At 38.9% G+C, this 19,679-nt stretch overlaps 1 protein-coding gene across 14 annotated transcripts in view; it reads right to left on the bottom strand.

Moving 5' to 3' along the window:
- ASPH (aspartate beta-hydroxylase) overlaps positions 1–19,679 on the bottom strand; it is a 192,588-nt gene that overhangs the window by 131,907 nt on the left and 41,002 nt on the right. For 8 of the 14 annotated variants that reach the window (XM_059673092.1, XM_059673101.1, XM_059673093.1 and 5 more), the window contains exons 2-4: positions 6,205–6,354; positions 4,688–4,732; positions 2,732–2,800 (exon numbers count right to left, since the gene is read on the bottom strand). In XM_059673092.1, the coding sequence (XP_059529075.1) occupies positions 2,732–2,800; positions 4,688–4,732; positions 6,205–6,354 (264 nt within the window). Of the gene's footprint in view, positions 1–2,731; positions 2,801–4,687; positions 4,733–6,204; positions 6,355–12,388; positions 12,545–19,679 lie in introns of those variants that run through there. The other 6 variants (XM_059673102.1, XM_059673095.1, XM_059673105.1 and 3 more) reach the window with 3 other exon arrangements.

Raw genomic sequence — 19,679 nt, 5'->3', positions numbered from 1 at the left:
TCACCTTTAAGAGCAGGCCCGAACCAAAGAGCAGGTGTGAATGCCTTCGCGTGGACACTATCCAGTTCTTTCCTCTCTTCAGCTCACTCATGCACCCCTTCCAGTCTATACATGTTCACCAAGGCTTCCCTTCAGTTCTCCAACCACACCTGATAGGGGACCAGCTAGGCACCAGTCACAGGACAGAAGGCCACTGATGTAATCCTTCAGTGGGATTGCTCTCAGAATAGTTACTCTTATCATTTAAATCCTTGGATCAATCTGCTATCAATTTTGTTTGGAAAACAAGTTCTCATAGAATACTTTTCTAACAATGTAGTTTTCAATTATCCAAACCAAAATCAAGGATACTTTATTTTAGAAAATTTTGACCATGAAAGTAGGAAACTGTGTAAACTAGAGCAGGCGTAGAATATTTTCAAAGTAGGAAGGGGCATGGCCAGAACCAATGAAATAATAAAATGAACGATGGCTATTGATCTTGATTTACTCACACATATTTCACTTTCTTTATATTTAACAAGAAAAACCAAAACTTATCTCCAATTGATAAGATTTAGATATTTGCAGATTTAAGAATACAGAAATACTTATGAAATAAATGCCAAAACTATTAAAGTTCAACAATCTCAGTTATTACTATCACTACCATGCCAAGCTCTTCCCTAATCTCCAACTTCCTACTTCTGTCCATCCCCTTGAACACCCTCTGCCTTAAGCCAGAGCCCTTACCCTTTGAGCTGCCTCTCCAATGAGAATGCTCTCAGGAAGTTGGACTTTTCTTGAGGTCTATGCTCACTGCATTTGCTACCCTCGAAACTTCTCCCTAAGCATACAGAGCCAATTAATGGCTCTGTACCCCAAGAATTTCACCAGGTTCTTTCTTTGCAACCACCACCTGCTAGTAAGAGAGGCACAACTAAACTATAATAACCTCACACACTAAGAAAGAACTTTAGTCATAAAATTTAATTCTGATCAAGGCTGCATTTCATACAGAGAATTCAAACACCATAGCAATAAGGTCACATGACACAAGTGAGCCAAAGAGCTTGCCTATGACTTGTTTATCTTTCCTGAAGCTACAAGCCAACTGCAAATTAGTACACCTATAGGGCAAAATCATTTATCTGCACCTTTGTGCACTCAATAGTGTGATTACCAATGAACTGAGATTCACCAAATTTGGTTCCACCTCCGAATAGATAATTCTTGTTAAAAAACAACAACACACACATAAGTTATGATTTGCCCATATCATATATGTCTGTCCATCTGCAAATGACAATGTTCATTAACAATTCATTAACTTATTAGTGGTTGCTTAAAAACCTTGCAGTCTAAATATAACACTAAAAATCAAGTTATTAATGTAAGTTTGCTTTGTAAATCAGTGTGTTTTATAGAAAAATAACATATTTAATTCTAATAGCTGACACTTCCTATCTGATAGACCAGATAGCTCATTTAAAGCTAAAAGAACCAATAATATATGGATGAGAATATTTCTAAAAGTGAGGCACCTTGGCTCACATGAAGTTATTTTTAAAATTAAAAAGCTTCACTATTCAGGATCCATTAAAGTAAAGTAATAAAATGGAGTAATAACATTTATAGGCAAGCAACTCAGCATTATTCTGACATGTTAAATTCCATATAACTTTATTTATTTAGCATACCAAGAATTAGAGTCTTCTGAGACCCACTATATTTATATAAACTCAAATTTAGCTGTGTAATGATGGCTTTACATAGAAGATTTCATTAAGGTTAAGACAGGAAAAGAAATTTCATAGATGGGAGCTTCCACTGTTAAGTAGCAAACATAATTCCCACTGAGCAATAATAAAATGTAAAGTAAAATTAAGAAGTTATATTACATGTAATCACAACTGAACCCTTTTTTTCATATTTAGAACTTACTGTTTTATAGGAAGGTTAAGATAAATCTACTGAAAACAGTTTCACTAGTTACAGATGTGGTATCCTCCCATTTTTTTCATGCCCATGAAACATATATAAAATTGGGTCTAAAGAAAGGAAATGATGCAGTTTAATATATATATTTACCAGGCCAGATTATAGAAAATTTGCATATTAAACCAGTTCCATTCTTTCTAATAAAACAGCATTTTAAAACAAATATCACTTATTTAACTATTAGAGGAACATGTCTATGACAAAGACAGGTAATTCTGGTGATAGAAAAAGCAGGGCTCAAGACTTCCAAAATAATGAAACCTGGCCAAAAATCATTAGATCATATCTTTAAAATATGCACAGCACATTTTAAGATGTTTACTATTATGTTTTTATTTCAAAATGAATTTATGTAATCTTTAAAAGTTTATATTTTCAAATGGGAGTGGATTATGTCAAATGGTGCTAAAAAATGCTGTAATTACCATATTTGAAAACAGACTAACACTATATATATGGTAAGTTCAGAATATAAAGTGTTTTAAACCTGAAAAAAATATCAAGTTATTATACTTATTAAAAGTATATCTATAAGAGCTATATGCTAACCATTTATAAAAGTAAATAAAAATGTGAGTCCATGAAAAAATTATTAAACCTTTTAACATTTCAGCAATAGTGAAATATATGATTTAAGTGGGAAAATATCTTCCATAAAATGTATACAATTGACATAGATATCATAAAGGCAAAAGTATTCTTTTCTTCCCAGTATTTTACCAACACTCACGAAAAGTAAATGTCTACTTGCCTAATAAAACTTTGGCATCTTCCACATCAAAATCTCCATCACCATCAGCATCATAGACTCCTAGTTTTCCTACAAGAGGGGAAGAAAAATGGATATGGGAACAAAAGGAAAAACAATCTTAATAAGGTAATATCACCACTATTGCAGTCCTGCACATCAACCATCAATGTTACCAATCAATGCAATTCTTTGCTCTTTTAATCCTGAAAAGCAGTGCTAAATTAACATCTTATCTAAAAATGATGGGCAATTCACTTAGAGATTCAGGAAATGTTTGCCTAACAAATCTACAACATATAACTGAGATCATCTTTTCCTTAAAGGTTTCACAATAATACCCTGATGTAATCATTTCAGAATTTTTACAAATTAAGACTGCTACAAATATTTTAGGTAAAGATTTCAACATACATAAGGAATAATATTGATTCATTTCTAACAATCACATGAAATTTAATGTTCCCAAATTATGAACTTCCACCATCAATTTTCAAAACAAAAGGAACAAACACCAAGCCTCAAATACAGATTAAATGTAATTCACATCGAGTATCAGTACTCAAAATAAGAGGACAATTACTTTTATATTTTACTATAATCACTTACAACAGAAATATCATGAATCAATCTTCTTTAAAAAGACCTCTGAAAATAAAGCATGTAAAACTGGCTTCCTGAAATCACAAAGAAACCTTACCGTTATCCCACTTAAAAACGTAATTAGCACTGGCCATCTACTACTAAGAAAAAAAAAAAGCTTAAAACAGAAAATCTGAGATGACAATACTACCAGAGCCTTTTCCTCATCAAGAACAGTAAATATGCATTTTAAGACTTTGATAAAGCTTTATCATCTAGGAGCACTGTTATACCTAATTACCATTTCAAGTATGGGTCAAATACATTTAATTCTTTAAAAAACATCCTACAATCAACATGATTGATAATTCACCACTGGACAGTGGTTATGAAAAGATATAATAATGTACAGCAATATTTTAAAAAACATTCTCAAATACAGCATGAACACTAAAAAAGCAGTGGGCAGCACTGTTACCATTTCTTTAATAAAAAGTAGATTAAAGCATAGCATAAGAATAGGCAGAACTTTTAGAGTAGGGCAGCTATGGCCAATCTTTACCCTCCCAGAGCCCTTGTTCTACTCAGGAAAATAGTAAGCTTGCTATGTAAAAGTCTGGTTTAGACAGCACACACATTAAAAATGACAAGTATAATAAAGGAGAGCTATGAATTCTATAAGCTAAGAAAATGCAAAGCACTGACCTGCAGGTCGAGGCTACATATAGCACAGAGCTCAAACATTAGAAACTGAAAAATATCTTAATTTCTAATGACCTTAAAAAGAGAAATTGGTCCTTTGTTGGGGAGCACATGAGACTTGGTTGGAAAGTTTGTAAGAAGGACATTCTGAGAAACGGGAGGTGTGCCGAAGGCCGTCTGCCCTGTTTATGGGAATTCCAGCTTAGGGGAGGCTTAGGAGAGTGTCGAAGGCAGTGCCCCTAATTATTATTCCTTGACTTTTCCAAACAAGTCTGTGCACATGCAGACCCCCCGGGTGTTTACTGGAATCCTTAAGCTTAAATCTTTGGGTGCCCTTGCTTAAAGGACACTACAAACACATGTGCCCTCCCAAGATTATTTACCCTATTGATTATGTCTTAAAGATAAACTTTATCTCTTACTGTTGCTACAATAAAAGCCTAATGAGGCAGGCAATCAAGGCTGTGTGGTTCCTTTAGCCAGGCAGTCCCTTAGCCCTCTCTTTCACAGCAAATGTTGTGTCAAAGTAATCCATTCATCTGTCATTCAGGGTCTGCTGGTCAGCCCCGGCACCACTTACATTCTCTGATGCAGGTGATAACTGAACTGGCAGAATAAGGATGAGATTTTAGAGACCAACACAAGTGGACTGAAAATGCATCTCCAATAGCCTACCTTGAAGCACCTCTGATAAGTTATAACGGAAGTCCTTTGCTTTGGCTGCATGCATGTAAAAACACAGAAATTGTTACTTGTGCTCATTGTACAAATATCTGCAATCTCTTCTTTTGTAACAGACTTCCTCTACTCTAGCAACATATGCTTATAGTTTGGAATACTTTGTTTTCTGAAGTCAACAAAAGCACAGATTAGACAGAACGTTGTCTGTACACTAAAATACTTCCTCTGTTAGTCCATCAATTTATCCAGAAATTGCTTCAATGAAAGGCAGATTACATGTAAGAATGTTTGGTTATTCTTTGCCTTTATGACCCCAGAAAAATTGCTATAATCTAATAAGTAAAGCAGTACAAGAGGGTCGAGGCAAGGGAGGGGATTTTCCACCCAACACTGTGCATGCAGACAAGTGTGGATTTTGTTCCATGACAGGGTCCACATCTTTCCCTGAGCATTTAAAGAGGAAGGACATTTATTCACAACAGTCAGAAAGTGGAAACAGTTCTACCGTCCATCACTGATGAATGGGAAAGCAAGATGTGGGGCATCCATACAATGGAATATTATTCAGCCATAAAAATGGAGTATCAAACCTTGAGAACATTATGCCAAGTGCAAAAGGCAGACACAGAAAGCCACACACTGTATGATTCCATTTATATGAACTGTCCAGAATAGGAAACCCACACACACAGACAGTGTATTGGCATTTGCCAGGAGAGAAAAGGTGTGGGGAATCGGGTGGTTGGGGGAGGGGTGATGGAATTATTCTGGAAATCGATAATGATGAGGATAGCACAAAATGATGAATATATTAAAAGTCAGTGAACTGTTGATTTTCAATATTTATGATATTGAATGTTGTTACATGAATTTCATTTGAAGTTTAACAAAAAGACTTGGTGAGGTTAAAAAAAAAAAGTATGATTCCAAAATGACAAAGAATCATTAATGCAAACAATCATGAAAAACTGCAGTCATTGGGGGTGGGGGGAGAGAAAAAGGAGGGGAAGGAAGGACAACTATCAGAAACAATATGGCAACTTCCTCAAAACAGCACAATGAACATAGCTGCGCGCACGCACACACACTTCCACAACAAAGACAAATGCTCTCTAAGGCAAGGTCTTGTGAATTATATTTTTATGATCCATTAATGGATCCTTAAGTACATTCAGTGGCTCATACCAGTATTTTTAAAATTCATAATATAACAAAATAGAATAGAAATTATAGAGTACTGCTTGTAGTGAGAGTAACTACTGTTCGATAAGACTTTCCTATGTGATATATGTACAATCTAAAGCCTTTTTTTAAAACTATGGATCATGTTCAAAGAAGCTGAAAAGCTAGTTTCCAAGGTAACCCTGATGACATCCTTTTTTCTACTGAGAGCAACTGAAAGGCTACAGAAATTAACATTAGGAAAAGAAGCTGATAAATCTTTACAATTACTAAGGGATGTCATTTACACTCTGACAAATTCACATAAGAAGTGATATTAAAATTCTTACCTAAAACTTCCTCATAATCAACAAGTTCAAACCAGATGACAGCAACGGATGTCCAGACCCCCAGCAGTGCAATGACCATAAACCAAGTGAAGAATGAGCTTCCGGAAAGCACTCCTTTCCTTCCATTCTTGTGTCCTCCGTGCTTTGTGTCTGTTTAAGAATGAAATGATGTACATGTCATTATGTAAGAAAACACTTAATCAAACACCTCTTTTCACTGAGTTATGTCTCCAGTAATTTCATAGCACTGACAATTTCATAGTAATTTTATTTCAAACCTAGTTTCAACTTAAATTCTCAAAACGTGTTACACAAAATACAGATTTTGGAAACAAAAGAGTCCGCTTAGTCCAGCCGTGGGCAAACTACGGCCCGCGGGCCAGATCCGGCCCGTTTGAAATGAATAAAACTAAAAAAAAAAAAAAAAAAAAAAAAAAAGACCGTACCCTTTTATGTAATGATGTTTACTTTGAATTTATATTAGTTCACACAAACACTCCATCCATGCTTTTGTTCCGGCCCTCCGGTCTTATATTGGTTCACACAAACACTCCATCCATGCTTTTGTTCCGGCCCTCCGGTCCAGTTTAAGAACCCATTGTGGCCCTCGAGTCAAAAAGTTTGCCCACCCCTGGCTTAGACTCAACACCATGTACATAAAGCCCTAGCTTCTAAGTAATGAAAGAAATAAACTACTAATGGATTAATAACTTTTAAGAAATAAAGTATCATATAATATGTATATCCCTTCCAAGATTTTTATCCAAACTACCTAAATATTACCTCCTTCAGAACTCAGAGCATTATCGACAATTTAATGAAATCATAGAGAAATGTACCAAATCCTCTTCTGCCCCTTTAATGTCTGTACGATCTTAAAAACTCTGGCAACTGTCACAGGAAATATCTCCCCCCAGAACCACTCTCCATTCTTAGCCAAAGAGAGACAGAAGGAGGAAGGAAACAATTGACAGGAACAGAGATCAGGGAAGAAGAGAAGCAAAGCAGTACAATCCAGCCCTCCTCCTTCGGAAACAGGAAGGGGCTCATTCACAACTGGTCTCAATGCAGGAAACAGCTTTGTAAACTGCCGTCCGCCAAAAATGTCCTCTGTCACATTTGACATGTTTAATATACCTTTTACCCTCCTGGAAATATTCTTCTTACAGCCAAAAATAAACAAAAACGATGACACTCCAGTGATATTAATAGAAAACAGAACCGTCCTCAAAAGGGAAGACCACATAATATTCAAGTTTCTCTTTGAAAAGAATACATACAGTAAATGTCATGTAAATGTTAATAATGACATTAAAAGGATAGGTCCTGTCCTAAAATGCCGTGTGAGCAAAGGAGAAGTTTATCAACCAGGTAGAAAGTGGGACACCATCTCCTCCTTGTGAGCAGGTGTCAGCTCTTCCAGGTGCTTCCCCGTGCACGGCTGCATGTTTTCTCGCCATGGTCTAGTGAGAGTCTCTTTAGAGCAGTGGTTCTCAGCCTTCCTAATGCCTCGTCCCTTTAATACAGTTCCTCATGTTGTGCTGGCCCGAATTTCATTGTTACTAATTGAATACAATTAAAGCATAGTGATTAATCACAAAAACAATATGTAATTATATATGTGTTTTCCGATGGTCTTAGGCGACCCTTGTGAAAGGGTCATTCGACCCTCAAAGAGGTCGCGACCCACAGGTTGAGAACCGCTGCTCTAGAGAGCATTCCTGATGTGTACACTGGACCACCCTTCTTCCTGTGCGGCTGTTTCTCACGCTGCAGAGCAGATGGCATCCCTAGTGTCTGCTGGTCCAAAAGGAAGTAACTCCCAGTGATTATGGCAAAAACACACCCAAACTCTACCAACTGTCCCCCACAAGGACAGGAGTAAGGATCTCTGTGTTATAGAGAAAAGATGAAACGATTCACCCAAAGTCACCAGCACAGGTGAGGTAGAGCTAGGAATAAATGCCAACTTTATTGGTTCTGAGTTCCTTGATCCATGCTGAGTGGACGAGTCACACGATTTCCCAAAACTTGACAAGTTCTAATCTAGAACCTGCTTTCTGACATCGAAATCCAGTGCTCATGACAAAATACTGGGAGTAGTTTTCCAGTGGCTCAAATCAAGAATCCACTGCCAATTCTTCTGGAAGAAAAAAGAAACTGAAATTCTTCCTGTTGAAAAGATATGCACATTTTTTAAACTAATCGATTGATCAACTTTTCAAAAGGTGCCATACAGGCAAAGTCAATCTGAGAGAAAGTATATGTATGCATGTGTGTGTACACACTCAAACATATACATCTTTCTCTACACTTAAGTATATAAAAATGATGACCAAATAAGATAAATTTCATTCTTAAAGAAAAAGTCAATTTCCTTTCCTAATGTTCTTTAAATATTAACAGACCCATCAAAAAGGGCCAAATTTATAAATAATCATGTGGTGAATCCACAGAAGTATACGTACCCGAAAAACCCAAGGCCATCTAACTTCTTTCTAACATGATCTATTAAAAGTCTCCTAAAAGCTGGAGATATATATATATATATATATACACACCCCCCATATAATTTGTACATTAAAAATACTTGCTGGGCACAGATCACAAAGCTGTATATTAAATCCACTTAAAACAGGTTCACTTGCACTCCCTGAACATCAATCACCCTTGGAGGGGGGACACTGGGTGAAAATTTCTACAATGGTGGGGAAATGATGATTTTTAAATATTTTTATGTGTCTTAAGCATAGAAATGATAAGAGCAACATAAAATAAAGCGCCACTACATTTTTTAAAAAGGGAGAAAGTGAGTAGCTTCGTGGGGCGGAGGAGCACCACAGACAGAGGAGCAGTGCTGTGTGCGCACAGGAAGACTTTGAATACTGTATAAAAACCCTTACTTCTACATAACACATACATATATGCACACATACCCATTTGCATAGAATACTCACTAAAATAACAATAATGCATCTCGGAATACTCATTTACTCCCAAATATGGAACTATAATAGACTATAAGAGAATTATGATGACTAAGAATGTTCTTCCCTTAACTACTTATTGCCCCTAAGAACCAAATTTAAATATTCTGTTTAAAATGAGTGCAAAAATTGCAGGAAAACTGGGTGCTTGTCTTATCTCCCCTTGGACATTTCGTAATTGTCGCCAGTGTCTTTGTTGTTACTAATTAACTAGAAAACAATAAGGCTGAACAGATACAGTTCATCCTTTTTTTCATTCAGTTAACATATTTATTCATCCTATGTGTCAGATATGATACAATTTTTACTCAATAATTAATGTGTACCTCGATAAAAGTACACTCAATATGATGCTATTTATAGAGGAGGGAGGTGGGATGATTGGTGAAAAAGGTGAAGAAAAAGAGAGGTTTAAATTTCCAGTTATAAATAAATACTAGTGAGTCACAGGGATGTAATATTCAGCATAAATAATAGTCAGTAGTATAACAGCCTTGTACAGTGACAGATGGCTACTAGATTTATTGTGGTGAACCCTTTGTAAGCTATAGAAATGTTGAATGACTGTGGCATGCTCCTGAAACTCAGATAGTATTGTATGTCTACTATACTTTAATTTAAAAAAATTTAATAAATATTTTTAAAAGATAGCACCCTCAAAAAAATTATATTATTTAAAATAAGCTTATAATAAAATAGCTAACAAAACAAAATAATTAGATTTCAAAGTTCAATTCTTTCTCCATTTCTATTTCTTTCCTGAGGCAGAAATGGAGGAGGAAAGGTTCTGAGATTTTCAAAAGGAAAATATCATGTATCCAAGTTCATTCAGTAATATTCACCCAAATGTCTGGCCTGCAACACCAACTATATGGAAAATGTTTTCAAAATTAATTATATAAATGCATGCACCAGAAGGCATTGGGAGGGGGAGAAGCAAGAAAGCCAAACCTTAAAGAACATGCCTTAACCTACAGTCTATTTAACATTTGTTTTAAACATGATCCTCACAACTTCAATCAAGTGTCCTACTAACTCATGGCACAGAACTAAAGACAACCCAACCCAAATGAGTTAAGCAACAAGGTGCCCATGGAGGGAAGGCCTATAAAAGGCATGATTACAGCAGCAAGAGTGGACCCGGAGCTTGAAGGAACAGTGGCCGGAGGCCACTTATGATTGATGCTTGTAGGCAAACCTTGAACAGTCTTAAAATAATCTTTAGTACAAGGTAAAATGCCCTTCATATTGATTTTTTCATTAAAACATCTTAAACTGTTTAAGAATGCAAGAAATGTACAATAAATCTTAGATTTTCATTCAACATATTTTTATTAAACATATTTATCACTTTGAAAGATTTAATGTTGCTTAGAACCTGAAATTAGTAGCAATGCTTTATTCATCCCTTTATAATGTCTAATAATTGAGGTTTTACTCTATTATTATTAATCTTATGACTGTTATTATGAATTCCATAAAGGAACAAAACAGTAAATTACAGAAAGGGATCTTTCCTGAGACCCATTCCAACCATTATCCTAAGACACCTTTTTTGAGGGGACTTTTAATTGATCCCAAATAATACTCTCCTGATAAGTCACTCTGTAAATATGACGTGCATAGTCCCAAAGGGCAGATCAGTTTCTCCCCAATTAAACTGAAAAAAGCATAATAAGAAAAACCCTTCAAGAGGGTTTAACACTCCCTCAGCAAACCTGAAACCAGGTTTTGGTCCAAAGGTATTCTAGAAGAACATCGAGTAGCTGTCCCTATTTTCTCAAATCAGAATAAATCTAAAGGTTTTCATTCCATTTTCTGGCTCCATATTCAACCTGTGGGCCCAAGGATTAGTAAAAAGGGTTTTTTAATGAGACTTAAGAATATGACAAAGACTATGTGATTCATATTTTTTCCCCATGTTGGTCCACCTAAAAGGACATGACCTCCAAATCAAAGAAAATGTCCTCACATGCTACCCAACACAGAAAATAACCATGGTAAGCAATGAAATCAAGAGTGGGTTGGGGACAACAGGTCATTTTATTTACTTGGTGGAGGGAAAAACTACTTAGCTGGACTACCACTAACTGAATTACAAATCCACCATTTACAAGTTTACTAGCATTATGCAGGCAGTTTTGTATTTTTCATAAACTCCACACATTTAAAGTTAAAAAACACACACACACCATAAAACTGTCAAGCAATTCATCAAACTGATCATTTTTTCTAGTTACAAAATGTCACCCTTTGGAAGCCAAGAACTGTGAAAAGTGGGTCAGAAGTGGAGAAGGAGAAATGTCTCCTAAAAGAATTAAATGTCAGCTATACACCTCCCATTCTTCTTTCTGGTTACACGCGGCACTTTATTAGAACAGTCTAGTGACCCATTCTAACCATCTATCCCAAACGGTGCTCGAGGTAGAGATACTCATATTCTCTATACTAATAATAGAAGCCTTCCAGGGCGCTTAGGCAGCTGAGAGTTGGAAGCAGTCTTGATACGTCTATTTTTCTTTTCATGAACAAGTTTTCAACAAATGAACCAAAGTAATTTGCTTTCACTACATGGAAGACAATCTAAATAGGAAGACAATCTTAAAATGTAAAGCAAAAACAAACACATACAAAAAAATGTAAATTCAACACACCATTAAAGAACACTTGAAGATTAATGACTTAATTTAAAAAAATAAAATCCTTGTGTCTTTCCTTTGCATTTATCCTCTGCTTCACAAAAATGAGGTCAGTTTCCACATACACTAAGACTGCTTGGGCCAACTAAATAAATGCGCTCATGCGTACAAGATGGGATATACACACCCCTTAAATTTCCTATAATTTTGTATGTGTTACTATACACAATTCTTCAAACTCACTGTAATTAACTCTTAAAACTAAGAAAACCTGCCTGTACATGTTTGTGAAGTTCATAAATATGGCCTCCAGCAGTACAATATTCTAAAAGATAGATTCTAAGTTAAGACTCCTAAACATATTCAGATTAAAGACAGATTATTCCATAAAAAAATTAAACTACTGGGAAAAGTCCAGGGGTTCAAAATAGAAAATGTAGAAAATGCAGTCGAAGCATTTAGCCAAACATTTTAACAGCACACAACTGACAATAAAGCTGAAAACTGTCAGGAGAACCAAAACCACTTTTAACCCAAACAAGAAAAATACACCTTTACCTTCAGCCATTTTGTTCTTTTCAGTCCATGAGTGTAATACATATATTGAAGTCAGAAATCAAAGCTCCCTCAGCAGGTACGGCACACCACAGGCCCTTCCCCACTGAAGCTCTAGACAGCCAAGTTCCGTGGGCAAGGCCTGGAGAACTGAAATTGGACCTGCCTGCAAACTGCTCACCAGTTATTTTTAGAGGCCTCTTCCTCATGGCCAAATACTGCTAACCACTCAGGCTGAAAGGCACTCCCCTCCTAATAACCCCACAGCCTTTCTCCCACTTACGGGATTCCTTTCTCAGTTGGTCCTATCTTCCTACTCCAAACCCTAGAGAAAAAATCAAGCATGCTGGATCCAATGAAACACAACAAACCCTCTGCCTGTCTTGTTTTCTTGGCATCAGCCTTCAATAGTTTTTAGCCCAAGGACCAAATCATTCAAAAGTGAAACAAGTCTTCTATACAATGTGGCCCAAGCCCAGAAACAGCTGGATTTGGCCCTTCAGAACCTAATCAAATGTCTCCGTGAAAAGACCATTACTTAGTTGGAATGAAACAGAGCCCTAAAGGGAAAGAAATGAATGCTCTAGAATTCTGATGCACAGGCATTGCCATCCCAAGACTAATTCCTCCAGCAGCAAAAGTGAAGCAACAATAAAACATGGTTTTGCTGGATATGGAAGGAGAGAGCTGGGAAGGAAGGCATGAGGAAAGGAAGGGAGGGAAAGCGAAGGGTGAGGGGGACATGGCAGGAAGGCTGGGAGGGAGGGAGCAGGGAGGGAAGGAGCTCTCTAGCAGTCAGAGTACTGATCTAGGAAACTCTCAGTTCTAGAAGGACCTAGAAAGACATTGACAACTGCATTCTGATTTTGTTCTACTTTCCTCCAACCCCATTCTCCAAATACTCTCTCCTGGGAAATAAAACCAGCCCAATTTTAGTACCATTTATTCACTGATTTAAGATTAGCAGTTCACAGAACTCATCAGAGTGCTGATTAGTATACTAAATTAATCTAGCACAAATAGTATCCAGAGCAAGGGAGCAGACTTTCAAAGTTGTTTACGAATCTTCCTTTTCTCAGTCACATCGAATGTTTCACATGCAAATTGAATATATATATATATATATATATATATATATATATATATATATATATATCCACACATATATGCATATGTTCTGAAGAAAAGTCGCAACCTGCGGCATCAGGGCCGATTACATACAGCTGATGAGTGTCTTAGTTGTCTTCTGCCCACCATTCCTTTCCTCAAAGATCTTTCCCAATAAAAGTCAGTGCTTGCTAAAACGTTGAAATATAAAATTATTTTTTGGCAGGGGTTTAAGATGACCCCCGTCATACAATTTCATTCAGCAAGTATTTCCGAAGATTCCTTTTGTTCTGTTGTTTTCAGAGAGTGAGTGAGGGTGACAAGAGACCCCTGGAAACCAAGCCACTCCACTCGCATGGTGGGTGGCGCATTTCAGACTCAAAAGACCCAGAATTCAATTCCCAGCTTCTTTATCAGCTTCGATTTGAGGAAAGTCATCAAACCTTTGGGCCTCAATTTCCTTGCCTATAAAACATGTCTCAGCACAAACTAGGCACACAAATATTTGTTGAAGTCACCCATGCACCACATTTGTGTTGACTGGGTCAGAACGAGTGCACTGGCCTCCTCACCTCCAATTCCCAGCTCTCTGCATGAGCCTAACCTGCCACCAAGATTGCCAGAGCTGCCAGAATTTCTCCTCTCCCTTTACAGGCCTGTCCAAGGCCAGCTGCATTCTAAATTACAGGTCTGTGGCCAAATGCCGACCAGAGACAAGAATCACAGCTTTTAAATTTGGATGTACCTCACCCCTGAGTCTTCTTCAGCAAAGCTCCCATTACTCCTCCTCGGCAAATCCTGATCACACATATCCACGCGTCCTAAAGCTAACCTTTCCCTTCGTCTTCTGTGACAGTTTAGTACAGTTATTTCAATAAGACGTCTTCACTCCTAGTTTCACATAATGGCGGACCGATTATTCTACATAGGGCGATTAGGATGTCTCTGAAATAATGAACATTGAATCTATCACAACACTTCTTAAGGAACAAGAAATTCTGAATTCTAAGTAACTATCTCTTACAATGTCAAGTCACTTTTTAGGATGGGAAATGTTTATGCAGCTCAAAAATAACTTAATGTGCATAGAGCAAATCATGTTCTCAAAGCCCTAGCAAAGACAACTTCACTATTTTCGGTTAAAAGCTGCTGGGACAAGCAGGAATCACGCAGAGAAGGCTGCTCGGCCACCAGGAAGGACATATTCACCACAAGCTTCTTCAGATGTAACCGTGAAAGATGATTAAAAAAAAGAAAGGGCCACCTGGAAGGAAGAGAGCCAAGAGCAATGGAGAACACTGTATTGGAGGCTACTCTGAGGGCACAGAACTGGATCCAGTTGAGGAACACTCCCTTATCTATGACCTGGTCACATCTTCTCACAGGATTTCAGAATTACAATGGATTAGTGACTGTTATGTGCCTCCCGTTCTTGTTCTGCCAAATGTTTTGGCATTTAACCTCTCCCTCGCCCACCAGTGTATGTTAGGTATGTAGTGGTGTGTGCGTGAGCACAGGGGATGGGCAGACAACTTGTCTTTTTAGTTTGTAAGTCTCCAAACTAAGAGTTGGCTTTGGAACTGATGTTAATAATAAGATTCAGGACTTTGAGCCTGATATTGGGATTACATGAGGTTTTGGGGAGTCTTAGCATGGAGGTGACTATATTTTATATGTGGGGGGTGAATAATTGCAATCAACAAGGAAGGCTGTGATCTAATCAATTTCTTGTCTCAATTCTTTATGTCCTTTGGCAAGTGACTCTGCAGTACAGTAAAGAAAACAAAATATATATCTTGCTCCGCTGACTTTCAGCTCAGCTGTATGACACGTTTCAGGCCTCAGAAGCAGGTTGGAGGTGATAGTTGCTTTACTAGGCATGGCCTCTTACAGTCCTCTATTCTGCCATAAGTAGAACATACCCTGGGACACTGTGAGCTATCCCATTCCTTCTTTAGCCACACAGCCTCCACGTAAAACACACACACACACACACACACACACACACACAGCTGTTGGGACTAATAGCAACTCCTAGGTCCAAGCAAAGACCAAACGTCTAATGTGTGCTCTAAGGCTATTATTATCAGCCTGAGACCACTGGAGACCAGGAGAGCCAACACCTATGTCCACTGAGTCCTGGGTTCTACAAAACCTACCAGGTGAGAATCCATCCCACCTCTCATGGACCAGCACTGACTACTTCCCTCCCCTCACCAACCAGCAACCTGACAGCAGTGGTTCATCAGTCACCTGGAGGCTTGTCAAACACACTGCTGGCCCAGCCCAGAGTCTCTGATTCTGTAGATCTGGATGGGGCCCGAGAATTTGCATTTCTAGTAAGTTCCGGGGTGATATGATGCTGCAGGTCCTGCAACCCTGCTAAGAAAGCTCAGCTTGCTTGGGTCCATATAAGGGCTACAGGACATCATGAGACACCCAAAACACAGTTATTTAAAACATAAACAAACTTTTCATCTACACATAGCCTCCAAAGCACATGAGCAAGTTTTATCATTCCAAACCTAACATTAAATAACCGGTATTACAGAAATAACAAAAGGCAACTCTGCAGACATTGAGTAACACATATTGTTTACACCGTCCGCAGCTAGGGAACACCATCTCCAAACGCATCAAATCCAGTTTAAGAACCCACTGTGCATCACTGAAGCCACTCCCTGACTCACTAACGCCTTTCTCCTCTGTCCTTTCGCTGCATCAATCTGCTATAATTGCCTCCCTGGACGAACACAATGACTCACCATCTCCATGAATATCCAGGCAGCTGGGCACACCCAATGAAATCAGGCTCAGGATGCAGGGGAGCAACTGCAACCAGTCCTCAGGGCTGCCTGTCAATCTGACCACACATCTCTAGGAATCTCACTTTCCTATTATCCACACCTGACTATTTTGAACTTCTTTGCTGCTAAATGATTCTATCTTCTCATACTCAAAATCTGTCATCGCCTCTTACTTCACAGAGAAGGCAGAACCATCAGCAGTGTCTGGCCTGGGGACTGCCACACACACACACACACACACACACACACACACACACACACACACGTGTCCACACCAGCATTCACTCTGTTTTCCTCCTAATTAACCCACCCACCTCTTCAGCTTCCTCACCCACTCCATCCTTTCACTCTTGGATACCACCCCCTGGCCTCTGCCTTCCCCTCAACCCCGTGGCTAGCCTCTGCTTTGTCTCTCTTCTTCCCACCACAGATGAAATTCTCAGTAAAGCAGTTAACTCACTGCCCTTGTTTTCTAAGTGCCCATTCCGTCCTTACAACCTGTAGGTTGCAATCTGGCTTCCGCACAGGGCTGCAGGGCAGTAGCAGCTCCAATGTCACACTGAGGACTTCCATGTCATTAAACCCAACAGAAAATTTCAGTCCTCACCTTACTTGGCCTCTCAGGAGAATTCTCCCTCCTTCTAAAACATTCTCTCCTCTTGACTTGGATCACTTCAGAATCATCTGGTATGTTGCCCACCTTTCTGGACTAATTTTCAATCTCCTATGCTAGCTCATTCTCCTCTAATTAATTAGTAAAGATGGAGATTCCATAAGCCCGTGGTCCTGTGCCATCTCTCTAGCTGACTTCAGGCACCTTCTATACAGCTTATAGTTTTATGTCCTTTGAGTGTCAAACCCACATATTTGCCTGCTCAATACCCCACTTGAATGACTTAAGGGAATCCCAAACTCAGCCTATCCACAAATGAACCCATGATCCTTCTCTGTGTCTCTCCAGTTTCTAAATCTCAGGAGCACTTGCATCAAGACAGCTGTTTAAGCCAAAAACCTGGGACTCATCCTCCTTTCCCAAACTCCCACCTCTCGGAACAGACTGAACCATGTGACTTATGATAAGGCTTTGGGACAAGCTGTTGTGAGTTCCAGTCTCTGCAGGAACTGAAGACTGAAGGTCGGCCATGCTGCTCAGAGCAGGAACTAAGAGAACAGAGGAGTGATGGCCGCAATGAGAGGGCGCCAGCTACCAAGCGGTATGCACTCCTGGCGGGATGTCAGATTCCCATGGACAGAGTGCTCGGTTTGCACCCTCCTGTCAGCATCTCACCCAAAAGCGTTGACTGTCAGGCAAGGGGCTCCCAGGAGCAAGAGAAGGTGGGGTACCCACCAGGAGTAGATGCCCAGGAGGGCTGGGAAGAGTGGTAAGCCCTGGGGACGGTCCTTGTCAGGCCTCCAGAGAACTCAGAGGAAGCATCTGGGTGCCTGTCACTTGGTGGCAACCATGAACAGTTATCCACCAGCAGAGGAGATTCTGACAGGGGCCTGTGAGGTGACAGAGGCAGTTCTCTCCCCTCTCCTCCACTCCCCCCCCCAAAAATCCCCCCCAACCCCCGTCTCCCTGCCAGCACTCTTGACAAGCTAGAGCCTAGAAGAGGCCAGGCGGACACTGTCCCAAGCAGACCCTGAGCAAGAGCACAACTGCCCTTCCCACCTCAGGCCCCCTGCCTGGCTGGGAGACAAAGGTCCTGCAATGACAATGAGACCAGAGTTAAATTAGACAGACTTTTAGGAATGGAGAGTGACTAGGATGTTAAGGAATCTGCCACAGAGACGGTCAAGGGTCAAGAGCAGGGGTCCTCAAACTTTTTAAACAGGGGGCCAGTTCACTGTCCCTCAGACCGTTGGAGGGCCAGACTATAGTTTAAAAAATAACTATGAACAAATTCCTATGCACAATGCACATATCTTATTTTGAAGTAAAAAAAACAAAACGGAAACAAATACAATATTTGTATTTGCATGTGGCCCGCGGGCCATAGTTTGAAGACCCCTGGTCAAGAGTCTCTGCCACCCACAGACTGCTCTAGTCCAAAGAAGCGCGATGACTGGAGGAAAATGCAGCTTCATGCTAAGACCCTGTCAGATACAGGCTGCTCAATAAAACAGCTACAGAATGTTAGTGGACCATAGAAAATTGTCAGTATTTGACCATTTTGGCCTGCAAAAATGGCTATTTCATATGATTCAAACAAGCAATGAGTATTTTTCCAATACTTTATTATAAAAATTTCCAAACACACAACAAAGCTGAAAGAATTTTATAGAGAATACCCGTATACTTATCACTTACATTCTACCATTAACATTTAATTGTAATGCATATGGCCTGTCTATTCATTCTTCTCTATCCATCCATTTAATCCATTTTATATGTATAATGCATTTCAAAATAAATCGTGGACATTGGTTCACTTCCCCTAAATACTTCAGCTTCTATATCATAAACTACAGTTCAATTTTTCCTTATCAGTTTTTATGTAAAATTTACATAAAATAAAATGCTCTACTTTTCAGGGCACATTCCCTAAGTTTTGACAAAAATATATACCATGAAACCCAAATTCCTAGTAGGACATAGCATACTAACACCCCAAAGTTCTCTCATAGCCCTTCCCAGTCACATTCCACACCAGCCCCAACCTGGAGGCAGCCCCACTGTTCGGCTTTTTTTTCACTGTAGGTTAGTTCTACCTGTTCTTGAAATTTCATAAGAAGGGCATCACATAATAGGTGCTTGTTTGTGTAAGTCTTCTCTCCCTCAGTTTTATGCTCCTGAGAGCCACGTACTGTATAGTAGTAGTGCATTCTTTTCTGTTGCTGTGTAGTATTCCATTGTAGGACTATACCAGAGTACATCAGAATGTATTCATTTTCCTATTAGTAGAAACCTGGACTCCTTTCCATTTTAGACCATTGCAAATAAAGCTGCTAGGAATCTTCTTGTACAAGAGTAGTGCAGGCATATTAGGAATAATGTGTTTGCATTTCCCTTGAGGAAATCCCTAGGCATGAAATTGCTAGGGCACAGGGCAAATGTATACTTCATGTTATAAGAAACTGCCAGATCTTTTCCCAAAGTGGTTCTACCATTTTACATACCCACCAAGAATGTCTGAGAGCTCTTTTGTTCTATGATCTTGTCAACATTTGGTGGTGTCAATCTTTTTAATTTTAGCCACTCTGGTAAGTATGCAGTCGTAGCTCACTGTGGTTTAATTTGCATTCCTCTGAGGACCAATGTGTGGGTACTTTTTTCAAGTGCTTATTGACCATTCATTTATCTTCTTTTTGAATTGTCTATTTAAATCTTTTGCACATTTACCTACCTTTTAATTGCTCTTTTAAATTCAATTGTAGGA

This window comes from Myotis daubentonii, chromosome 17 (genome assembly GCF_963259705.1).
Source record: "Myotis daubentonii chromosome 17, mMyoDau2.1, whole genome shotgun sequence".
Lineage (NCBI taxonomy): Eukaryota > Metazoa > Chordata > Mammalia > Chiroptera > Vespertilionidae > Myotis > Myotis daubentonii.
Note: the sequence above shows the minus strand (reverse complement) of the source record. Positions and strands in the feature narration are given on the sequence as shown.